The sequence below is a fragment of the Aotus nancymaae genome, unplaced genomic scaffold (genome assembly GCF_030222135.1).
Source record: "Aotus nancymaae isolate 86718 unplaced genomic scaffold, 86718_ANA_hifiasm-v0.15.2.pri h1tg000028l, whole genome shotgun sequence".
In the NCBI taxonomy this organism is placed as follows: Eukaryota; Metazoa; Chordata; class Mammalia; order Primates; family Aotidae; genus Aotus; species Aotus nancymaae.
Window position 1 is genome coordinate 33,304,957 of NW_026988441.1, and position 22,860 is coordinate 33,327,816.

General features: G+C 45.1%; 1 protein-coding gene across 5 annotated transcripts in view; it reads right to left on the minus strand.

The window, feature by feature from the left end:
• Positions 1-22,860, minus strand: part of LOC105706084 (zinc finger protein 627) — a 49,152-nt gene that overhangs the window by 2,579 nt on the left and 23,713 nt on the right. The window contains exons 3-5 of one of the 5 annotated variants that reach the window (XR_010344360.1): positions 19,875-20,944; positions 18,400-18,458; positions 12,053-16,891 (exon numbers count right to left, since the gene is read on the minus strand). Coding sequence is in view for 2 of the 5 variants with exons in the window: in XM_064381831.1 (XP_064237901.1) it covers positions 19,750-20,944 (1,195 nt within the window). In the remaining 3 variants the exon portion in view is untranslated. Of the gene's footprint in view, positions 1-12,052; positions 16,892-18,377; positions 20,945-22,860 lie in introns of those variants that run through there. The other 4 variants (XR_010344359.1, XR_010344358.1, XM_064381831.1 and 1 more) reach the window with 4 other exon arrangements.

Sequence of the window (22,860 nt, forward strand, 5' to 3'; positions counted from 1 at the left end):
AGCTCAGGTGATCCACCCACCTCAGCCTCCCAAAGTGCTGGGATTACAAGTGTAAGCCACCTCGCCCAGCCGAATCTGTTTTATTTTAGCTCCTAGTATTCAGGAAACCTCTCAAAACACTAGATGAACACAAGTTAAAGGAACAGAGGCTTCATTGACTACACAGGACAGAGAACATGTCTCTGTAAACATACCTGGCCAACATGCTGAAACCCTGACTCTACTAAAAATACAAAAATTCACCAGGCATAGTGGCGTGTGCCTGTAATACCAGCTACCTGGGACACTGAGGTGTAAGAATCATTTGAACTCAGGAGGAGGTGAAGGTTGCAGTGAAATGAGATCACGCCAGTACACCCCAGGCTGGGCAACAGAGGAGACTCCATCTCAAAAAACAAACGAATAAGCAAAAACTACACAAGGTAGAAAAAGAGAAAGTTTGAAAAATAGAAGGAAAGTACAACAAACAGAGAACAATTACATATATCATATTGATACAATTATATCAATTACCACTTTAAATCTCTATGATTTATATACACAAAAAAGAGACAGAGATTGACACAGTAGATTAAAGAAACAAGGGTCACTAATGTGTACAAGAAAAGAATTTCAAACAGGAAGATATGGATAGATTAAATAAAAAGGTGTGCCAGTCTAACATGAAGCAAAAGAAATGTGCAATAGTTATATAAAATTCAGACAAATCAAATTTTAGATCAGGGAAAATGGCAAGGAATTTTCCTCATAATTGCTTTGTTTTTTGGGTGTGTTTTTTTTTTAAAGACAGGGTTTCATCATGTTGGCCAGGATGGTCTCGATCTCCTGACCTCGTGATCCATCCGCCTTGGCCTCCCAAAGTGCTGGGATTACAGGCGTGAGCCACCACACCCAGCCTGTCTTTGTTTTCAGATGGAGTCTCGCTCTGTCGTCCAGGCTGGAGTGCAATGGCGCAAGTGGCGTGTGAAACAAAGCCTGGGAGATGAATAGTTGACAGGGCTGTCGTCAACTGAAGAGAGGTGGTCAGCTCTGTAAATCTGGAAATCCAAGGATTTGCTGGCAGCCCTAAGAGAAGCTAGGCCGGGACCACAGTCGCGGATTTGAGACCCTGCTTTGCATATACCTGGAAATCTTAGGAAAAACTCGAGCCCCCTGGAGACAAAGGAAGAACTGGGGACCCCACAGACCGCTGCTCCTCCCACATGAGCCCCACACCTGAGGCGGATTTCCCCATGACCCTCTCGTGGCCCGACACAATCTGGGGAGACTTGGGGCTGTTGGTGAGGAGCTGCCCAGAAAGGGCTCCAGGGCCCAGCCGCAGTCGCCGCACAAGAACGGGAGAGAATGCCCGGGGTCCGGGCTGCCAGCCCAGCTTCACCTTGCGGCCAAGGGGACCGAGGGCTGAGCTGCACCAGGGGACTCAGGTCCCAGACCCCAGAGCCAGCGGTGCGGAGGTCTGGGTCCCACTACAGGTGGTTCCACCCGGTTCTAACCAGCCGTGTCCTGTCTCGGTACCCCCTGGCCTCGCACACTCACCATTTCTCAGCTTCTGCAGTGCCCCAGGTCCTCCCTCCAGCTCCTGCTGCCAGTACAGGTCCCAGCGCGACCCAGCAGGGAGCCCAGCAAAAGAAGGTGAGAAGACGTGGTGGGCTTTTTCAACCTGACACACTCCTCCAAGCAGCGCTCCTGATTGATAGTTCTCACTGTAGCAGGAGTGGCCACGAGAAACGGATGTCTCAGACACCAAATACAGGAAGGAGGTTATTTGGCAGGGAGCAAGGTGGCATAGTTGCCTAAGAGCCAAGCTCCCCTAACAAAGGAAGGTTCCATCTTTATATAGACTTATACTTTAGCTGTTACACGTGGAAGAATCTTAGGTTTATAGCTTAACATATGAAAAGGGCCTTGGTATACAGTCTCAGGAATTACATATGAAAAGGGCTTCGGTTTACAGTCTTAAGAATGAAAAGGGGAAGTTTACAGTCTTAGGAAAAAGGGGAAGTTGGTCTGAGATGCCTGGGTCTCCCTGTTCATCCCCTCCTTTGAGACCCTCACCACTTTATAATATTAGTGAGAGGTCTTACTTTCATTCTCACTTTCCAGGTTTTCTGAAGAAACTGACTGATAATATAATACACTTGTGATGTCATTTTTTGGCTAACTACAGCAGTGATGAATCCCCCTAATCATCTGAAGGAACAGGGGGAGTAGACAAGAGAGCAGTAAACAAACACCTATTATTATTATAACACTTATGATGAGGGTTTTGAATCCTCCCAAGGATGAGAACCAACCTCCAAATAATGACTCAGGGTTAAACCCGTGCCACGCCTGTACAGACAACGTGTGCCAGTTTGGTCATGTCTCGCACAATATCCTCTACTGCTTGCCCCTGGTCAACTATGTGCAGACGGCAGTTGGTTAGATTGAATTTTCCACAGACTCCCCCTTTGGCTGCTAGTAAATAATCTAGGGCCAGCTGGTTCTGATAAATCGCGTTTCTCATTTGAGTTTCTTGTCTGACCAAGAGGGACAGAGCTTTGCCCGTTTCATTAGTGAGTATTTCCAAAGTAGCCTGCAACCAGATGATCTGGTTGAGCATGTAAATAGGGATCTGGTATCTCCATGAGCCATCTTCAGCACACGTGGCCGGCCCATAGTACTCAATAATTCTCTCCGGTGGCCACTCATCATCTGTCCAATTCCCTGGTTTTAGGTCTCTCTTCTCCCTAGCGGAGTAGACTGGATGCCCTAACAGCTCACCTATCTTAACAGATAATAGGAAGAAAGAGGGCTTAATGATACCTATGACACAGCTACCTGTCCATCTCATGGATTACACAACTTATATTGAGTGCCATTATATAAACAGGTTCCCTTCTGTGTCCCTGTACATTTATGAGAACTGTAGGACAAGAGAATGGCAGTGCCCTACCTGGTGGACATACTGAGGGCATTCTTCAAAATTAGTTAATGTTCCCACTGTACAAGTCCAAATATTAAGAAGTCCCACGATGAATTTCCTCATGCTTCGGCTATGCGTGGACCAGCCAGCTTCCAGGATGTGGCTGGAGCAAGGCTTGTTGTCCTTTTTAAGGTGATTCTGCAGTCCTTGCCTTGGTCTAAGTCTCAGCTGTTGCTGGTTTTTACATGGCTGTGGTGGATTCAGTCTGGGATTCCCTCCACCTTCACGGCTGTGGGATTGGTCAGGATCAGGTCTGAGGTCCTCTCCATTGTGGCTTTAGAGGGGCTGTACTCCTGTCCTTTATCCACACGTGATTACCTAGTGAGAAAGGGTGAACTGGGGAAGGCTTACAGGACATTTGTTATTTACTCAGGTTGAAGTATCCTAAGCAATTCTCCTTAGAGCTGGTAACTAGCATCCTAACTCAATCTCTCCCCACTCCTGAGGAGTTCCTAGGAGTGCCCAAAGTGGGGGAGGGGGCCTATGGTATAAGACTTAATAGGGGAATATCCTGTTTTTCCTAAAGGGGGTGCCTCTAATTTTGAATAACCCCAAGGGAAGTGCCTGCACCCACTCTAATCTTGTTTCCTGACACACTTTCCTTAAGCTGTTTTTGATGGTCCGGTTCATTTTTCCACTTTTCTGGAACTCTGAGGTTGGTAGGCAGTGTGCAGTTTCCAGGCGATACCCAAGGCTGTTGCTATTTTCTGGACTAAATCTGCCACAAATGCTGGTCCACTGTCTGCTCCGATGTGCAGTGGCAGTCCAAACCTAGGGATAAGATCTCGAAGCAACACACGGGTTACTTCATGGGTTCTTTCAGTCCCATCCAGAGTATGTGCACACCAAGACCAACAAATACTTATGTCCCCCATACTTGGACATTTCAGTAAAGTCTACCTGGAGATCTTCAAATGGGGCTGCTCCATAAGCTTGAATTCCAGGGGTAATAGTTGGACCCTGCCTCGCGTTGTGTTGCCGACATGTAAAGCATCGCTGTGCCACAGTTTTGATCAAGGCTGATAAGTGTGAGATGTAAAAGTACTGGTCCAACATCTTTTCAAGCGACTCTTGACCTAAATGAGTGGTCTCATGTACAGCTTGTACAGCTGTGGCCCCCAGCAGCTGACTACTATTCTTCCATCTGGCCGTTGGATCCATCCTTCTTTAATCAGTTGCCCCCTTCTGTCTGGAGAAAGTCTCTTTCATCCTCAGAGTAAGTAGGTATTAGATCAGGGATCTGGGGAATCAGCAGGGCTGTAACTGCTATTCGGTAGGGGGCAGATGCTGTCTTATGAGCTGCTGAATCCACTGGGGAATTTCCCAGGGCCACAGATGTGTGGGCCCACTGATGTCCTTGGCAATGCATGACCGCCACCCTCCAGGGCTTCCAGACTGCTTCTAGCAGTTACAAAATTTCATGCTGATACTTTATTTCTTTTCCCCCTGAAGTTAGCAGGCCTCTTTGTTTGTACAGTGCTCAATGTACTTGGAGAGTCAGGAAGGCATATCGAGAGTCAGTGTAAATGTTTACAACCTCATCTTTACTCAGCTCTAGGGCTCCAGTTAAAGCAATGAGTTCAGCCTTCTGAGCTGAGGTGCCCTGAGGCAGAGACCTGGCCTCGATTACAGTGTCCAGAGTTACCACAGCGTAGCCTGCACATCTTTCCCCTCATGGATTGACAAAGCTGCTCCCATCCACTACAACTCCCAGTTTACTACTGTCCATGGCTGATCCCAAAGATCGGACCTGCTGGAATAGACTGTGTCCAGGACTTCAACAGTTGTGTTCAACGGGACCCTCTGACATTGAGAGCAAAGTGGTGGGGTCCAAGGTATTGCAGACTTCAATGGTGATGCGTGGATTTTCACATAGCAGGCCCTGGTATTTGGTCAGCCTAACATTTGATAACCAGTGGTGCCCTATGGTATTCATTAGAGTCACTACGGCGTGAGGTGCCTTGATACTTAAGTTCTGTCCCAGAGTTAGCTTATCTGCTTCTTGTGCTAGCAGAGCAGTTGCTGCCAGGGCCCTTAGGCATGGGGCCATCCTTTGGAAACTCCATCCAGCTGCTTGGAGAGGTAAGCTACAGGCCTGGGCCAAGGTCCTACTGTTTAGACTGTACCCCAACTGCCACTTTTTCTCTTTCTGCCACATATAATGTGAAGGGCTTTGTTATGTCAGGCAGCCCCAAAGCTGGAGCTGACATTAGTTTTGTTTTCAGTTCCTGATAGGCCTGACGCTGCTGGGATCCCCATTCAAGGGGCTCCTTGTCTCCCCGCTTTGTCACATCATAGAGGGGTTTGGCTAGTACTGCGAAGTTTGGAAATCCACAATTTACAAAACCCACCACTCCCAGAAGCTCTCTCACCTGCCTTTTAGTCTCAGGTTCTGTCACTCTGCAAGCGGCTTGCTTCCTCTCTGCTTCTAGGCTGCATTCCCCCTTCCAGATGGTGAGCCTCAGATATTGCATTTGCTTTTTGGCAAATCTGGGCTTTCCTTTTAGACGCTTTATACCCACAGTCCTCCAGGTGCTGAACTAAGGCATTTGTTTGTGCACCCGACTGCCATAGGGTGTCCCAATAGAAGGTTATCAGCATACGAGGGCAGCGTGCAAGCAAGAAGCTTCTGGGGGGCAGTCACAGGCTGAAGCCTTCCCAAGGATGATGAGAGAGTTTTTGAGCCCCTGGGAAGCTGGGTCCAGGTGTATTGAGAGGTTGCACCTGCTTCTGGGTTTCTGCCATTGAAATGCAAATAGATTTTGACCCTCCGAGGCCAGTCCAATGCTAAGGAGGTATTCTTTAAGTCCAATTAAGTGAACCAACTATCCTCTGCTGGCAATAATCCCAATTGCGTGTATGAGTTGGGTGCAAAGCCATGCAATCCCTGCACGGGCCTGGGTGATAATATCAGTCTTCTGCTTCTGGATAGGAAGGCTCCACCCTCCTTCCCAAGGGACAATGAGAGCCTGGATGACCCCTGCCTGAGGCATTTTTAGCTGCAGGGAGTCTCTTTTTTTCTAATGGGACAGTGGCCCTCGATTTGCACAATAGGTTTTGCCAGAGAAGGGGGGCAGGGGTAGTCCATTAAGTACAAGAAAGTCTGTTCTCTTAACACCTTAATAACTGTAACAATATTGGTTCTGTTTTTTCCATGGGGGGGTTACAGGGCTGTCATCCAGACTGTGGGCTCTTTGGGGGCATATGAGTCTGGCCCCCCTCTCTTTTAGTCCAGTGGCCCTTCCCTTAGATTGAACAGAGCCCCTTCACTTTTTATCTGGATCTTCGTGCTTAGGATTGCCCTGTTCTCCCATTAACTGTGGGCATTTTTTTCCAATGTCCTATTTCTTGACAAAATGCACACTGATCGTGTTGCAGGTGCAGACGGGCAGACTGTGGGGCTTTCCAGGAACCCCCCTTTTTCCACGCTCTTGGGGGCATTCCTCTCATAGCAGCTGCTATCAAGTCAGCCTTCCCTTGAGCCTGACGTTCCCTTTCCCTATGATTTTCCTTCTGGCTTACCACCTCTTGGTTTACAAACGCCTAGTTAGCTACTTCCAATAACTGAAGTATTCATGCATGCAAATCCTGCCTGTTTCTGCCACTTAATTTGCCTGGACATGGGAGTCCTTGTTTCTCGGCAGCGAGGGGAATGGTGGTTTCTAGCAGTCTGTCCCTTGGCTACTAAAACAGTCGCTGCCTGCTCTCTTAGCCACTTTGGAGGGTTTAACACTAACTGCAACCACGAGTCTATGCATGGAAATTGATCAAGGTGTTCTAGCTCACCGTATATAACCTCATGCCTTACTTTGGAGACAAGGGGCCTGTCTAGGGTCCCCTCTGGGGGCCAACCTACCCTAAATGCTGGCCAATCTTCCCTACATAAAACCTTTAATTTCTCTGGTGTCATAGTTACTTTATAATTCCCACTAAATCCCTTCTTGAAAATTTTCAGCATGATTTCTAAAGGGGTGGGCTTGCTATGGGAGTGCCCCGTATTAACAATTCAAAGAAACAATTCCTACACTTGGGAGTGTTAGTTCACTCACAGCAGTTCCTGCCTAGCAAGACACAGCACAGAGCACTCTCTGATTTACATTCACTTTAATCCTTTTACAACGCCCAGAGGCTTCTTCACTCAGCCTTATGTGGCTGTCTCTAATTCTTACAAATTGCTCGATGCATGAGGCCCTGCCCAATGGGCCCAATACCTTTTATGACTGATGAGTCCCGCTGGACACATCTACACACAGACATACATCCAGTTGCTCTCCTTCCAATTCAAAACACTTAGAAGGTTACAGAGAGCTACCTTCCAACGTGCCAATCTGGCACCCGTGGGTGATCAGGCCATGCTTCCACCCAAAACGGGGTGGGCTACTTTCCCGGGTTCAATCTTATCAAATTGCTCGACGACACAGACACACATCCACACACACAGACACACATCCGATTGCTCTCCTTCCAATTCAAAACCATAAGCAAAAGCTTCCAAGGTTACAGAGAGCTACCTTCCAACGTGCCGATCTGGCACCCATGGGTGATCAGGCCACGCTTCCACCCAAAACAGGGTGGGCTAGTTTCCCGGGTTCAATCTTACCACATTGCTCGATGACACAGACACACATCTACACACACAGACACACATCTGAATGCTCTCCTTCCAATTCAAAACCATAAGCAAAAGCTTCCAAGGTTACAGAGAGCTACCTTCCCAGGTTCAATCTTACCAAATTCAGTGAGCCGGACTTCCCTAAATGCTCGTTCCTCCTCGGTGTTCAGCCACTGGGTGGATCTGCCCTGCAGGGCCTCCCTTCTCCACTCTGGCGAGGCTTTTCCACCGGGCAAATACCTGCCCAGGAGCGCTCTCAGGATGCATCACCCCAGCGAGCAGGAGTCCCCCTGCAGGATGCTCCCCAGGGCTAGGCAAACCACCTAAGAGACTTTTTCCTGCTGTCTGCTGAGACTCACTTCCCGGCCAACGCACCAAAATGTAGCAGGAGCAGCCATGGGAAACAGATCTCTCAGACACCGAATACAGGAAGGAGGTTATTCAGCTGGGAGCAAGGTGCCATAGTTGCCTAAGAGCCAAGCTCCCCTAACAAAGGAAGGTTCCATCTTTATATAGGCTTATACTTTAGATGTTACATGTGGAAGAATCTTAGGTTTATAGCTTAACATATGAAAAGGGTCTCGATATACAGTCTCAGGAATTACATATGAAAAGGGCTTCCTTTTACAGTCTGAGGAATGAAAAGGGGAAGTTTACAGTCTTAGGAAAAAGGGGAAGTTGATCTGAGATGCCTAGGTCTCCTTCTTAATCACTACCCTGCCCGATGACTCTGAATGGATAGTGCCCCAGTCCCGCCCCCTGGGCACTCAGTGACAGAAGAAGTGCTGAGAGGAACCAGTGCTGAGAGAAACCAGATAAACAGATTCCAGACACAGCCCTTGGGCAGTGTGATGGGGCAAAGTGGGGATGGTGTTTTCCCTCAGCAGTGACCTGACTCCTCCCAGGGAATCTTTGCATTTAAGAATTCCCTGTCAGTAGTCTGCTGGCCCTTTCCGCTTCTTCCTACTGGATTGGGGATCACAACTGCATGCAGGGAATTCCAGACTCACTGTACAGTGGAGCTGTCCCTTGACTTCATAGCACGAGGGGCGTGAAGGCCAAAAAGACCACACTGCAGAAGTGGGGGTTGGGGAAGGCTCTGATGTCCTCTAGGGATCAGGAATTTGGGATGAGGCTGCTGGCTGCATGGCCAAGCCTTTCTCCCACTGTTGTGGGAATTAGCAAACTGGAGAGACCAATGGGTGGATCAGGAGAATTTTATTTATTTATTTATTTATTGAGATGGGGTTTCATTGTGTTAGCTAGGATGGTCTAGATCTCCTGACCTAGTGATCCGCCCACCTCAGCCTCCACCAGGAAGATTTTAAGTGAATCTTAATAAAAACTGTCTTAGTGGATTTACATTTAAAAGACTGAATATTGAACAAAGACAAAGCTTGACTTTTATACATGAACTGCAGAAGCAGAACAAAGGCAGTTTATTAAAAATGACAGGTTTTACACTCACATGGAGCTCTATAAAAAAAATAATAACAGGTTTACAACTTAAGCTTACAAATTGAGAACTCTCACTAGTAAGTGAGGTTCTCAAAGGCGGAAAATGAGGGAAGAGACCCCTCTTTCCTGTCTCTTGTCTCAAAGGAGGAGGAAGTAAAAATTGAGAGACATAGCAAGCATGAAGTCAGTGGCAAGGTCGGCTGGCACTGCCGACCAGGCCTGGAGGTTAAAGATTAAACCCTCCACCCTTTTCGCTTTTGTTGCCCAAGCTGGAGTGCAATGGCGAGGTCTCGGCTCACTGCAACCTCCACCTCCCAGGTTCAAGCAATTCTCCTGCCTCAGCTTCCGGAGTAGCTGGGATCACAGGCATGTGCCACCACGCCCAGCTAATTTTTTGTATTTTTAGTAGAGACAAGGTTTCACCATGTTGCCAGGCTGGTCTCAAACTCCTGACCTCAAGTGATCTGCCTGCCTCAGCCTCCCAAAGTGCTGGGATTACAGGCATGAGCCACACCATCCAGCTCAGGTGCTTTTTTATAGCAATGCAAGAAAAGCCTAATACAGAAGGGAAAAGGTATTCCATGCAAATGGTAACCAAAAGAGAACAGGATTGGATATACCATTATCATACTAACTAGATTTTAAGGCAAAACCCCTTAAAAAACACAAAGAACACTATCTTTTGTGTATGGGTACATAGTAAATGTATATATTTATTGGGTACGAGATATTTTAATACAGGCATTCAATGTGTAATAATCATGTATTAGTCTGTTTTCATGCTGTTGATAAAGACATACCTGAGTCTGGGAAGAAAAAGAGGTTTACTTGGACTTACAGTTTCACATGGCTGGGGAAGCCTTAGAATTATGGCAGGAGGCAAAAGGCACTTCTTACATGGTGGCAGGAAGAGAAAATGAGGAGGAAGCAAAAGCTGAAACCCCTGATAAACCCATCAGATCTCAAGAGACTTAGTCACTACTGTGAGAATAGCATAGGAAAGACCATCCCCCATGATTCAATTCCTCCCCCTGGGTTCCTCCCACAACATATGGAAATTCTGGGAGATACAATTCAAGTTGAGATTTGGGTGCTGACACAGCCAAACCATATCATTTCACCCCTGGCCTCTCCAAATCTCATGTTCTCACATTTGAAAACCAAACATGTCTTCCCAACAGTTCCCCAAGGTCTTAACTCATTTCAGCATTGACCCAAAAGTCCACAGTCCAAAGTCTCATTTGAGACAAGGCAAGTCCCTTCCACCTATGAGCCTGTAAAATCAAAAGCAAGCTAGTTACTTCCTAGATACAATGGGGGTACAGGTATTGGGTAAATATAGCCATTCCAAAGGGGAGACATTGGCCAAAACAAAGGGGTTACAGGGCTCATGCAAGTCTGAAATCCAGCAGGGCAGTCAAATTTTAAAGCTCTCATATCCTTTGACTCCAGGTCTCATATCCAGGTCACACTGATTCAAGAGGTGGGTTCCCATGGTCTTGGGCAGCTCTGCCCCTGTGGCTTTGCAGGGTACAGCCTCCCTCCCACTGCTTTCACAGGCTGGCATTGAATATGCAGCTTTTCCAGGTGCACAGTGCTAGCTGTCAGTGGATCTACCATTCTGGGGTCTGGAGGATGGTGGCCCTCTTCTCACAGCTTCACTACATAGAGCCCCAGTAGAGACTCTGTGGGGGCTCTGACCCCCACATTTCCCTTCTGCACTGCCCTAGCAGAGGTTCTCTATGAGCATCCCACCCCTGTGCAAACTTGCCTGGGCATCCAGGTGTTTCCATACATTTTCCCAAATCTCAATTCTTGACTTCTGTGCACCCACAGGCTCAACACCATTGGAAGCCGCCAAGGCTTAGGGCTTCAACCCTCTGAAGCCACAGCCCAAGTTGTACATTTGCCCTTTCAGCCCTGGCTGGAGTGGCTGGGACACACAGCACCAAGTCCCTACATTGCACACAGCACGGGACCCTAGGCCCAGCCCATGAAACCACTTTTTCCTCCTGGGCCTCCAGGCCTGTGATAGGAGGGGTTGTGTGAAGCTATCTGACATGGCCTGCAGACATTTTCCCCATGGTCTTGGGGATTAACATTTGGCTCCTTACTACTTCTGCAAATTTCTGCAGGCAACTTGAATTTCTCCTCAAAAAATGGGGTTTTCTTTTCCACTGTGTCAGCCTGCAAATTTTCCAAAGTTTTATGCTGTTTCCCTTTTAAAATGAATCCTTTTAACACCACCCAAGTCAAGCAGTCACCTCTTGAATGCTTTCCTGCTTAGAAATTTCTTCCTTCAGGTACCCTAAATCATGTATCAAAGTTCCACGAATCTCCAAGACAGGGAAAAAGTGCCACCAGTCTCTTTGCTAAAACAACAAGAGTCACCTTTACTCCAGTTTCCAACAAGTTCCTCATCTCCATCTAAGACCACTTCAGCTTGGATCTTATTGTTCATATCACTATCAGCATTTTTGTCAAAGCCATTCAACGAATCTCTAGGAGGTTCCAAACTTTCCCACATTTCCTGTCTTCTGAGCTTTCCAAACTGTTCCAACCTCTGCTTGTTACCCAGTTCCAAAGTTGCCTCCACATTTTTGGGTAGCTTTTCAGCAACACCCCACTCTATTGGTACCAATTTACTGTATTAGTCCATTTTCACATTGCTGATAAAGATAAACCCGAGACTAGGATGATAAAGAAGTCTAATTGGCCTTATGGTTCCACATGGCTGGGGAGGCCTCAGAATCATGGTGGGAGGTGAAAGGCACTTCTTACATGGTGGCAGCAAGAGAAAATGAGGAGGAAACAAAAGTGGAAACCCCTGATAAGCCCATCAGATCTTGTGAAACTTAGTCACTATCATGAGACTAGCATGGGAAAGACCAGTCCACATGATTCAATTACCTCTCCCTGGTTCCCTCCCACAACATGTGGGAATTCTGAAAGATACAATTCAAGTTGAGATTTGAGTGGGGACACAGCCAAACCATATCAAATCACATCGGGATAAATCAGGTATCCATCACCTCAAGCATTTATTGTTTCCTTGTGTTACAAACAATCCAATTATACTTTTATTTTTAAATGTACAATAAATTATTGTTGACTGTAGTCATCCTGTGTGCTATCAAATACTAGATCTTATTCATTCTAAGTATAATTTTCTACCCATTAACCACCCCCACTTTCCTGCCTCCTCCACTACCCTTCCTAGCCTCTGGTAACCATTCTTCTACTCTTTATCTCCATGAGTTCAATCATTTTAATTTTTAGCTCCCACAAATAAGTGAGAGCATGTAAAGTTTGCCTTTCTGTGCCTGGCTTATTTCACTTAACATAATGACCTCCAGTTCCATCCATGATGTTGCACATGACAGGATCTCACCTTCTTTATGGCTGAATAAATGTACCACATTTTCTTTATCGATTCATCTTTTGATGAACACTCAGGCTGCTTCAAAATCTTCACTATTGTGAATAGTGTCGCAATAAACATGCGAATGCACATATCTCTTTGATAAACTGATTTCCTTTCTTTTTGGTATATACCTAGCAGTGTGATTGCTGGATCCATAGGGTAGTTCCAATTTTAGATTTTTGAGGAGCCTCCAAACTGTTCTCCACGGTGGCTTACTATTTTACATTTCCACTGGCAGTGTACAAGGCAGCTTCACATCCTCACCATCATTTGTTATTACCTTTCTTTGGGATAAAAGCCATTTTAATTGGGGTGAGATGATATTGTTGTCTTTTCAGTTCTCTGATGATGCTGAGCACCTTTTCATATGTCTGATTTTCATTTGTCTTTTTTCTGAGAAATGTCTATTCAGATATTTTGCCCATTTTTAAATTGAATTATTAATGTTTTTCCTATTGAGGTATTTGAATTTCCTATATACTATCTATCCCTTGTCAGATGGATTGTTTGCAAATATTTTCTCCCATTTTGTGGGTTGTCTCTTCACTTTGTTGACTGTGACTATTTCTCTTGCTGTACAGAAATTTTGTTTTGTTTTTGTTTGTTTGCTTGGTGTTTTTTTCTTTTGTTTTGTTTTTTTTTCTGAGACGGGGTTTGCTCTCTCAGGTTGGAGTGCAGTGGCTCAATCTTGACTTATTGCATCCTTGACCACCTGGGAGCAAGCAAGTGATTTTCCCACCTCAGCCTCCAAGTAGCTGGGACTACAGGTGCATATCATCACGCCTGGCTAATTTTTTGTATTTTTTGTAGAGATGGGATTTTGCCATGTTGCCCAGGCTAGACTTGAACTCCTGGGCTCAGCCGCCCAAAGTGCTGGGATTGCACGCATGAGCTACTGTGCCTGGCCTACTCTTCCCTCTCCTATCCTTGAGCAGCAGGAGTCTCTCCCCATAGCCACCACAGGTAGAAATGTGCTTGGTTACACCTGAAGCCAGTACAGCTCTAAGTCTCACCCAAGGCCATTACAAGTACTGTGTGGCTACCCCTGCTGATCATTCAGGGACCAGGGTTTCAGCAGGTGATGAATTCTGCCAGGACTGAGTCCTTCTCTCCAAGGCAGTAGGCTCCCTTCTGGCCCAGGGTGTATCTAGAAATGTCCAGGAGCTAGGGACTGGAATAGAGGCCTCAGGACTCTGCCTAGTGCCCTATTATACTGTTGCTGAGCTTGTATCCAAGTTGCAAGATAAAGTCCTCTTTACTCTCACCTTTCCTCTCAAGTAGAAGGAATTAGTCTCTCCCTGAGCTTCTAGCTGTACTGCCTGGGGTCAGGAGAGTAGTGGCACAAGTACTCCCTTCTCCAACCCAACTAGTGTTTCAATAGGTCTTATGCACCCCAAGTCCACTGGCTCCAAGCCCACCCAACACCAAGACTTACACAGGAATTGCACTTCTTGGGACTGACCCTGACCAACTTTCAAGTTTATTTAGGACACCAGAATATTTTAGCCCATGGTGGCAGGGCTTGCCAGAACTCAGGTTCTGGCAATGGGATGGAGAATTAAACTCTGGCTAAGGTGATCTAAATGCTCCCTCCATGGGCACTGGCTGAGTTCTGCCCCATATTGCTTTCTGCTATGACAGGGCAGCACTAAGTTCCAATGCAAAGTCCCACAATCACCGTGCTCTTCCTCTCCCAAGCTCAAAGATTCTCTTTCTGTGCCATGTGACCTCTGCAAGAGGATGGGAAACGGGTGGCATAGGCAATTCAGGACTGGCTTTCCCACCCTCTTCCATGCCTCTTTACTTAATAGAAGACCAGGTACTGTGATTGTGCAGCTGATTTTTGGTTCTTACTAAGTTCCTTTTCTGTGTGGGTATCTGTTCAATTTGGTGTTCTTGTTGGGGGAAGAGTCACTGGAGGGCTGTATTTGGCCATCTTGCTCTACTTCCTTCTGTATCACTTTTTTTTTTTTTTTTTTTTTTGAGATGGAGTCTTGCTCAGTTGCCAGGCTGGAGTGCAGCGGTGCAATCTCAGCTCACTGCAACCTCTGCCTCCCAGGTGTAAGTAATTCCCCTGCCTCAGCCTCCCAAGTAGTTGGGACTACAGGCATGCACCACCACACTTGGCTAATTTTTTTGTATCTTTGTAGAGAAGGGATTCACCATGGTCAGGATGGTCTCGATCTCCTGACCTCGTGATCCACCCACCTTAGCTTCCAAAAGTGCTGAGATTACAGGTGTGAGCCACTATGCCCAGCCTTGAATCACTTTTGACCATGATTTTATCTATATGGTGGGTAAAAGATCCAAAAGGCTTATAGAAACTCAGGGAGACAGACAGTAAGTGAAAAGAATAAAATGACTTCAGTTCACATTTGAAATTATTAAGTTCTTTTTGATAAAATTTCATGCTATAGTAAATGAACTGGATGTAATTTTTTGATACAGGAATAAATTAAAAATTTTTTCTTGAAAGTAAAATGCTTTCAACCTAAGGTTATTTATCCAAATTTTTTCCTTTTTGGCCTTACTTTATTAAAAACTGCAAATATAAAACATGTATATCTAAAGGTCAGGTGTAGTGGCTCATGCCTGTAATCCTAGCACTGTGGGAGGCCAAGATGAGAGGATCACTTGATGCCAGGAGTTCAAGACTAGCCTGGTCAACATAAGACTCCATCTCTATTTTTTTTAAACTATGTATCTAAAAAGACAATTTTCACATCTCAAGAATGGAGGCATTTCTCAGGCTGGGAGCACTGGCTCATATCTGTAATCCCAGCACTTTGGGAGGCCAAAGCAGGCGGATCACTTGAGGTCAGGAATTTGAGACCAGACTGGCCAACATGGTGAAATCTCATCTTTACTAAAAATTCAAAAATTAGCCAGGTGTGGTGGCACACACCTGTAATTCCAGCTAATCCGAAGGCTGAGGCATGAGAATTGCTTGAACCCAGTAGCTGGAGGTTGTAGTGAGCTGAGATGGTGCCACTGCACTCCAGCCTGGGTGACAGCAAGACTCTGTCTCAAAACAACAACAACAACAAAAATTTAAGCACTTCTCTTTTTTTTTTAAGAGATGGGATCTCACTATGTTGTCCAGGCTGGAGTGCAGAGGCTATTTATAGGTGCAATCCCACTACTGATCAGCATGGGAGTTTTGACCTGCTCCGTTTCCAACCTGGGCTGGTTCACCCCTCCTTGAACAACCTGGTGGTCCCCCGCTCCTGGGAGGTCACCATATTGATGCCGAACTTAGTGCTTACACTCAATTGGCATAGCACACTACAGCCCAGAACTCCTGGGCTCAAACAATCCTCCCACCTCAGCCTCCTGAGTAGCTGAGACTACAGGTATGTGCCACTGTGCCCAGCTGAAGCATTTCTTATAACCAGAATATCACGGTCACATCTAATAATTTTCTAATATTAACTGATAGCATGACACTGGACTCTCATAAATTATATAAACAATGTAAAAAGTATTTCATACAGACATAGTCTGACTATATTGCCCAGGATGGTCTTGAAGTCTTGGCCTCAAGGGATTCTGCTCCCTTGGCCTTCCATTGCATACAGAAACGTAATGTGGAAATAACTCCATTTATCCATTAAACATAAAAGCATAACCTTAGCTCCGTCTGCAGCCAGAAGGAAGAGTGAGTCCTAGATTACCAAAATAACCTTTTTTTTTTTTTAGGCGAAGTTTCACTTTTGTTGCCCAGGCTGGAGTGCAGTGGTGTGATCTCTGCTCACCGCAACCTCCACCTCTTGGGTTCAAGCGATCCTCTTGCCTCAGCCTCCCGAGTAGCTGGTATTACAGGTATGTGCCACCACGCCCAGCTAATTTTTGTATTTTTAGTAGAGATGGGGTTTCTCCATGTCAGTCAGACTGGTCCTCTTGCCTCAGTCTCCCGAAGTGCTGGGATTACAGGAGTGAGCCACTGCACCCAGCCCCAAAATAACTTAATTCTACATTGCTGAAACTCACAAACTGCAGCATTGCTTTTCTAATCAGATGAAGAACCATGTATGCTGTCAACAGAGCATCAGGACTCAAACAGAAAGCAGCATCACTGCCTTCCGGAAGTGGTGGCCTTCCTGGTTTATGAACACTCTTTGAGCCTGTGCTACAATGTCCTCTCTGGGGTGTTTGTGAAGTATCAAGATACTCCCACAGTCAAGGCCAATAATCAGACTCAGCTGTGTCCTGTTCATCTCCCTCATACTGTGCTTCCAATATCCCTTGTTCATCTCCCTCACTCTGTGCTTCCAATGTCCCTTGTTCATCTCCCTCACGCTGTGCTTCCAATGTCCCTTACCTTCACTCACCATCCCAACACAGCACCTGCATCCTGTGCAAAATCACATTTGAAGTCATGTTGGCAGTGGTGTTTCTACTCTGTGGCCCATACCATCACTGTGGATGTTGTCTTGAAGGGAGAAGGATGAGTCAGTGGTTGGATTCAGTAGCAGCTAACTCTGTATTACCCTCTCTAATCCAAACAACTACAGAATCCAACAGGCAATGACTCCACCCTTCACTCATGTGAATACATTATCTGGGGCTGAATATGTCATCTCCACATAAAGTCACAGTTTGGTCACTGATTGCTACTCTATCCTTTGATACCTGAGCTTCTGACTGAGAAGTTTCAACAAAGATTTTCTCAACAGGAGCTTGTTGGACACTTCGATGAAGTGATTTGATGGTTCCATGGAAGTGTACAGACAAAAAGCTGACTTTTGCATGTTGCTTTTTACTCTATAGGAGAGGGCTGTTGATAAATTAGAATCAAAAGCATATAGGCCAGGAACAGTGGCTCATGCCTGTAAGTTTGAGATCAGCCAAGCCAACATGGTGAAACCCCATCTCTACTAAAAATATGAAAAAAATTAGCTGGGCATGGTGGTGGGCGCCTATAATCCCAGCTATTCAGGAGGCTGAGGCAGAAGAATCGCTTGAACCCAGAAGATGGAGGTTGCAGAGTCAAGATTGCGTCATTCCACTCCAGCCTGGGTGACAAGAGTGAAACTTCATCTCAAAAAGCAAAAACAAAAAAAAGCATATTATCTGAGCAAGGAAGGCTTGGTTGGAATATTGATGCTGACTTTGTTCCTTTCTAGGCTTGCATTCAGAAAATCTGCATAAATATATTAGTCTCATTAGACTCATAAAGGAGCTTTTTAAAAGTATTATATAGCTTGCTAAGAAGTAAATTTACATATTGTAACTGAGGTACATTATGGAAAACAATGTCCAGTACATCATAGGAAATACTTCAGTGTTCAGAGAATAAGTAAGGCAAAAACAGGTCTACAAGTCCAGGAGTCAGCCTCCCCTCACTGCAAGGCTGAGTCTCATGCTGTTAGAGAGAAACACGCCAGACATCTGCAATGGGAGACAATCTCCTAAGTGGCTATGATGAATCAAGACAAAAAAAGGGCATTCTGCAACCATGTCTTTATAACTGGTGAGCCGGGCGCGGTGGCTCACGCCTGTAATCCCAGTATTTTGGGAAGCCGAAGTGGGCAGATCACAAGGTCAGGAGTTCAAGACCAGCCTGGCCAATATAGTGAAACCCCATCTCTACTAAAAACACAAAAATTAGCTGGACGTGGTGGCAGATGCCTCTAATCTTAGCTACTTGGAAGGCTGAGGCAGGAGAATTGCTTTAACCTGGGAGGTAGAGGTTGCAGTGAGCCAAGACTGTACCACTGCACTCCAGCTTGGGCAACAGCGCAAGACTCTGTCTCAAAAAATAACAAATAAATAAATAAAATGGGTGAAAGATAACATGTTCCAAATCATAAACATGACCAAAATTCCTCTCTTCTCACTAACATGACTCAGTGGTATTTCTCATGAGTTAGGTTTACCTCTCACCATTCCTTTTCCCTTTTGAATAATTATGATCACCAAGTTTAGAATTAAGTTTACCTCATCAATGCATCGAATACAGAGAATCATCTTGCTTCCTTGAATAGAAACCAATCAACCTAAAACAAGCACAAAACCTGTAAGAAATTCTTCAGAACACCCTCTTACTGATATATCACATAGTCATTTATGGTTTGTGGTCATAATTATTATTACAATTTATTACACCCTCTTTGATAACAGGTATGGTCTTTGTGGTCTTTAGCTAGAGGACACACAAAACAGCATGGCTTAACTTTTGGTATTATGAGTAAATGAGACATTACTATCAAGATAAAAGTTGAAACTATATAAGCAAGAAAAGTAAAACTTACATGAGGAGGAAAAAATTCCTAAAGTTGTATGCACCTGGTTAATGCTGACTTCACAGTGTCTTAATAAATAATTTGCCAAAATTATAAACTTGATGTGATCCAAGACTGAAGACATAGTTTCTAAGAAACATTTACAGAAGTCTTGTTTGAATAAAAAATACATATTAGTCACATATAATCAAACAACTGGAAATGAACTGAGGCATTACACTGAGCTGTGAGTAAAAGGAAACACTTGAAATTTCCTGATAAGAGGAAAGTACTTATTCTCACATGAAAGTCCTGGGCGAGGCCAGTCACTGCACAGTGCAGCAGAAGAAGCTCCCCTCTAGTTGGTTTTGACAGTAGCATGGTAGCAGTCAGGCTGAATCAAGAATATGGTCACTACTGGTATTAACAAAGGTGCTTACTACACAAATTAGATGTTATGCCAAGCATCTACAGACTAGGGGAGTCAGAGCATCAGAGAATATTCCCAACCAGGACAGTCTGAATTAGTTGCCTAGTACACACATAATAATGTCTGAAGGAAAACTAAAGTAGATATTCAACGTGGGGCTTCTGGAGACCTGTGTGAAACCTACACCTCTGAGAAAACCGAAGTCAAGTAGTTTTGAGGATACTCTTGATTGGCAACCCAAAGTGGGAAAATGAAATGGAAGCAGGTGTCCACACAGCCTGTATTCACATGGCTGTCTCCCTGTATGGTGCTTCCAAACCATGACTAATGCCTTCTTTGCTTACTTCCAAATCTCATGTATGATAGGTTACTGATGAACTGTATCATGGAATCACAAATGGAATGGATTCTTGGAAATCTAGTTCCTAAACTACCAACACTGACATAACACAATCCAGAGATCCAACTCTAGAGTTTACTGTCCTATTGCAAGTCTCTCGTAACTTAAAGCCAATTATCCTACAAGGTCTTTTTCCACTGCGAATCTTTTCATGCAGTTGAAAGAAATAGAAAGGACTGAAGGCTTTCCCAAATTTCTCACTTTCATGGGGTTTCTCTGTGTGACTCCGTTCATGATTATGAAAGAACTGGGACAACGGAAGGGTTAGGGTTAGGGTTCTCATAGGGTTTCTCTCCAGTGTGAATTCTTTCATGTATTCGAAAGTAAGTGGATCGACTGAAAGCTTTCCCACATTGCTTACATTCATAGGGTTTCTCTCCGGTATGAGTTCTTTCATGTATTCGGAAGTAACTGGAACGACTGAAGGCTTTCCCACATTTTGTACATTTATAGGGTTTCTCTCCAGTGTGAATTCTTTCATGTTTTCGAAAAGAACTGGAACAACTGAAGGCTTTCCCACATTGCTTACAATCATAAGGTTTCTCTCCAGTGTGGGTCCTTTCATGTATTCGAAATGAACTGGGGAAATCAAAGGCTTTCCCACACACCTTACATTTATAAGGGCCATTGCCAGTGTGCTTTATCATGTGTCTTCGAACACTTGCAAGACAAGTCAAAGCCTTCCCACATTCCTTACACTCAAAAAGTTTCTCTCCAGTGTGAGTCCTTTCATGACTTCGAACAGAACTGGCACACCTAAAGGCTTTACCACACTGTTTACATTCATATGGTTTCTCTCCTGTGTGAGTTCTTTCATGTATTCGAATGTACTTGGAACAACTGAAAGCTTTGCCACATTGCTTACATTCATAGGGTTTATCTCCAGTGTGAGTCCTTTCATGTATTCGAATGTAACTTGAACAACTGAAGGCTTTCCCACATTGCTTGCATTCATAGGGTTTCTCTCCAGTGTGACTTCTTTCATGTATTCGAAATAAACTGGGATAATCAAAGGCTTTCCCACACACCTTACATTTGTAAGGCACACCTCCCCTATGCATTAACATGTGTCTTCGAATGCTTACAAGAGAAATGAAGGTTTCTCCACATTCCTTACAATCATAGGGTTTTCCTCCAGGATGAGTCCTTTCACGTACCGGAAAAGCGCGATGATAACTCAAGGCTCGTCCACACTGGTTTCGTGTATATGACTTCTTTCCACATTCCTGATATTCATTTGGTTCACGTCCAGTGTGATCTCTGATGTGCCTATTAAGCGATGAAGCACCCATGCCAACTTCTCCACACACACTGCTTTTACACAGTTTTACTCCAGGAGTTTTCTTGTTCAGAATACCATCTGGAATCTGGCTGAAGGTTTCTTCACCTTGACTACCTTCTTTATGTTCACAGATTCTCTCTGAAGTATGACTTGTGGGAAAATGAGAAGTACATTAACAGTTTGTTTATAAATAATTTTATATTTACTAACACGTATTAGACTTATATATACCTTTTTTAAAAATTAATTAATTTATTTATCTTATTTTATTATTTTATTTTTGAGACAGAGACTTGCTCTATTGCCAGGCTGGAGTGCAATGGCGCAATCTCGGCTCACTGCAACCTCTGCCTCCTGGATTCAAGCGATTCTTCTGCCTCAGCCTCCCGAGTAGCTGGAACCACAGGCACGTGCCATCATGCCCGGCTATTTTTTGTATTTTTAGTAGAGACAGGGTTTCACCATGTTGGCCAGGATGGTCTCGATCTCTTGACCTCGTGATCCACCTGCCTCGGCCTCCCAAAGTGCTAGGATTACAGGCATAAGCCAGCGCACCTGGCTTCCTTTTTTTTTTTTTTTTTTTATGACAGGGTCCCACCATGTTGGCCAGGCTGGTCTCAAACTCCTGATCTCAGGTGATCCACCCGCCTTGACCTCCCAAAGTGCTGGGATTACAGGCGGGAGCCACCACACCCAGCCCTTATATATACTTTTTTAAAATACAGAGACAGGATCTCACTACGTTGCCCAAGCTGGTCTCGAACTCCAAGGCTCAAGGCATCCTCTCATCTCTGCCTCCCAAACTGCTGGGATTATAGGCGTGAACCACTTCACCAGGCCTGGACTCACTTTTTTTTTTTTTTTTTTGAGACAGTCTCACTGTTCCCAGGCTGGCAGGCTGGAGTGCAATGGCACGATCTCGGCTCACTGCAACTTCCACCTCCTTCGTTCAAGCAATTATTCTGCCTCAGTCTCCCGAGTAGCTGGGATTACAGGCATGGCTACCATAGCAGGCTAATTTTTTGTATCTTTTTTGTTTGTTTATTTTCTTTAATTTTTTATATCTTCAGTAGAGACAGGGTTTCACCATGTTGGCCAGGCTGGTGGCTGCTGGCGTGAGCCACCACACCCGGCCTTAGACTCATATTTTTAACCTTATCAGGGAAAGTGTAAGTTTTGTTTTTTTTGTTTTTTTTTTTTGAGATGGAGTTTCGCTCGTTACCCAGGCTGGAGTGCAATGGCGCGATCTCGGCTCACCGCAACCTCCACCTCCTAGGTTCAGGCAATTCTCCTGCCTCAGCCTCCTGAGTAGCTGGGATTACAGGCACGCGCCACCATGCCCAGCTAATTTTTTGTATTAGTAGATACGGGGTTTCACCATGTTGACCAGGATGGTCTCGATCTCTTGACCTCGTGATCCACCCGCCTCGGCCTCCCAAAGTGCTGGGATTACAGGCTTGAGCCACCGCGCCCGGCGAAAGTGTAAGTTTTATGCCCTATCTCAATTGTGTGAATACGAACAGACTAAATGCTCTGCTTTAGGTCACAATCACACCTATTATCAAAAAATGATATTCATGGCCAGGCCTGGTGGCTCACATCTGTAAGCCCAGCACTTTGGGAGGCTGAGGCAGGTGGATCACCTGAGGACAGGAGTTCAAGACCAGCCTGGCCAACATGATAAAACCCCATCTGTACTAAAAATACAAAAAATCAGCCAGGCATGGTGGTGGGCACCTGTAATCCCAGCAATTCGGGAGGCTCAGGCAGAAGAATCGCTTGAACCCAGGAGGCAGATGCTGCAGTGAGCTGAGGTGGCACCCTTGCACTCCACCTTGGGCAACAAGAGTGAAATTCCTTCTAAAAAAAAAAAAAAGATATTCATATGATGTTTCTTAATACTGTCTACAAGTGAACTATTTTGCAAACACTGAACATCTACGTTACACTTAACTACGTTTTAGGAGAAGATTTTCTAAAAACCAATCAATTTGAAGCTGGGCTTTTTATGTTTTGTTTGCTTGTTTTAAAACAAATCCTAACAATATGAAATGTTCTCAAGGGA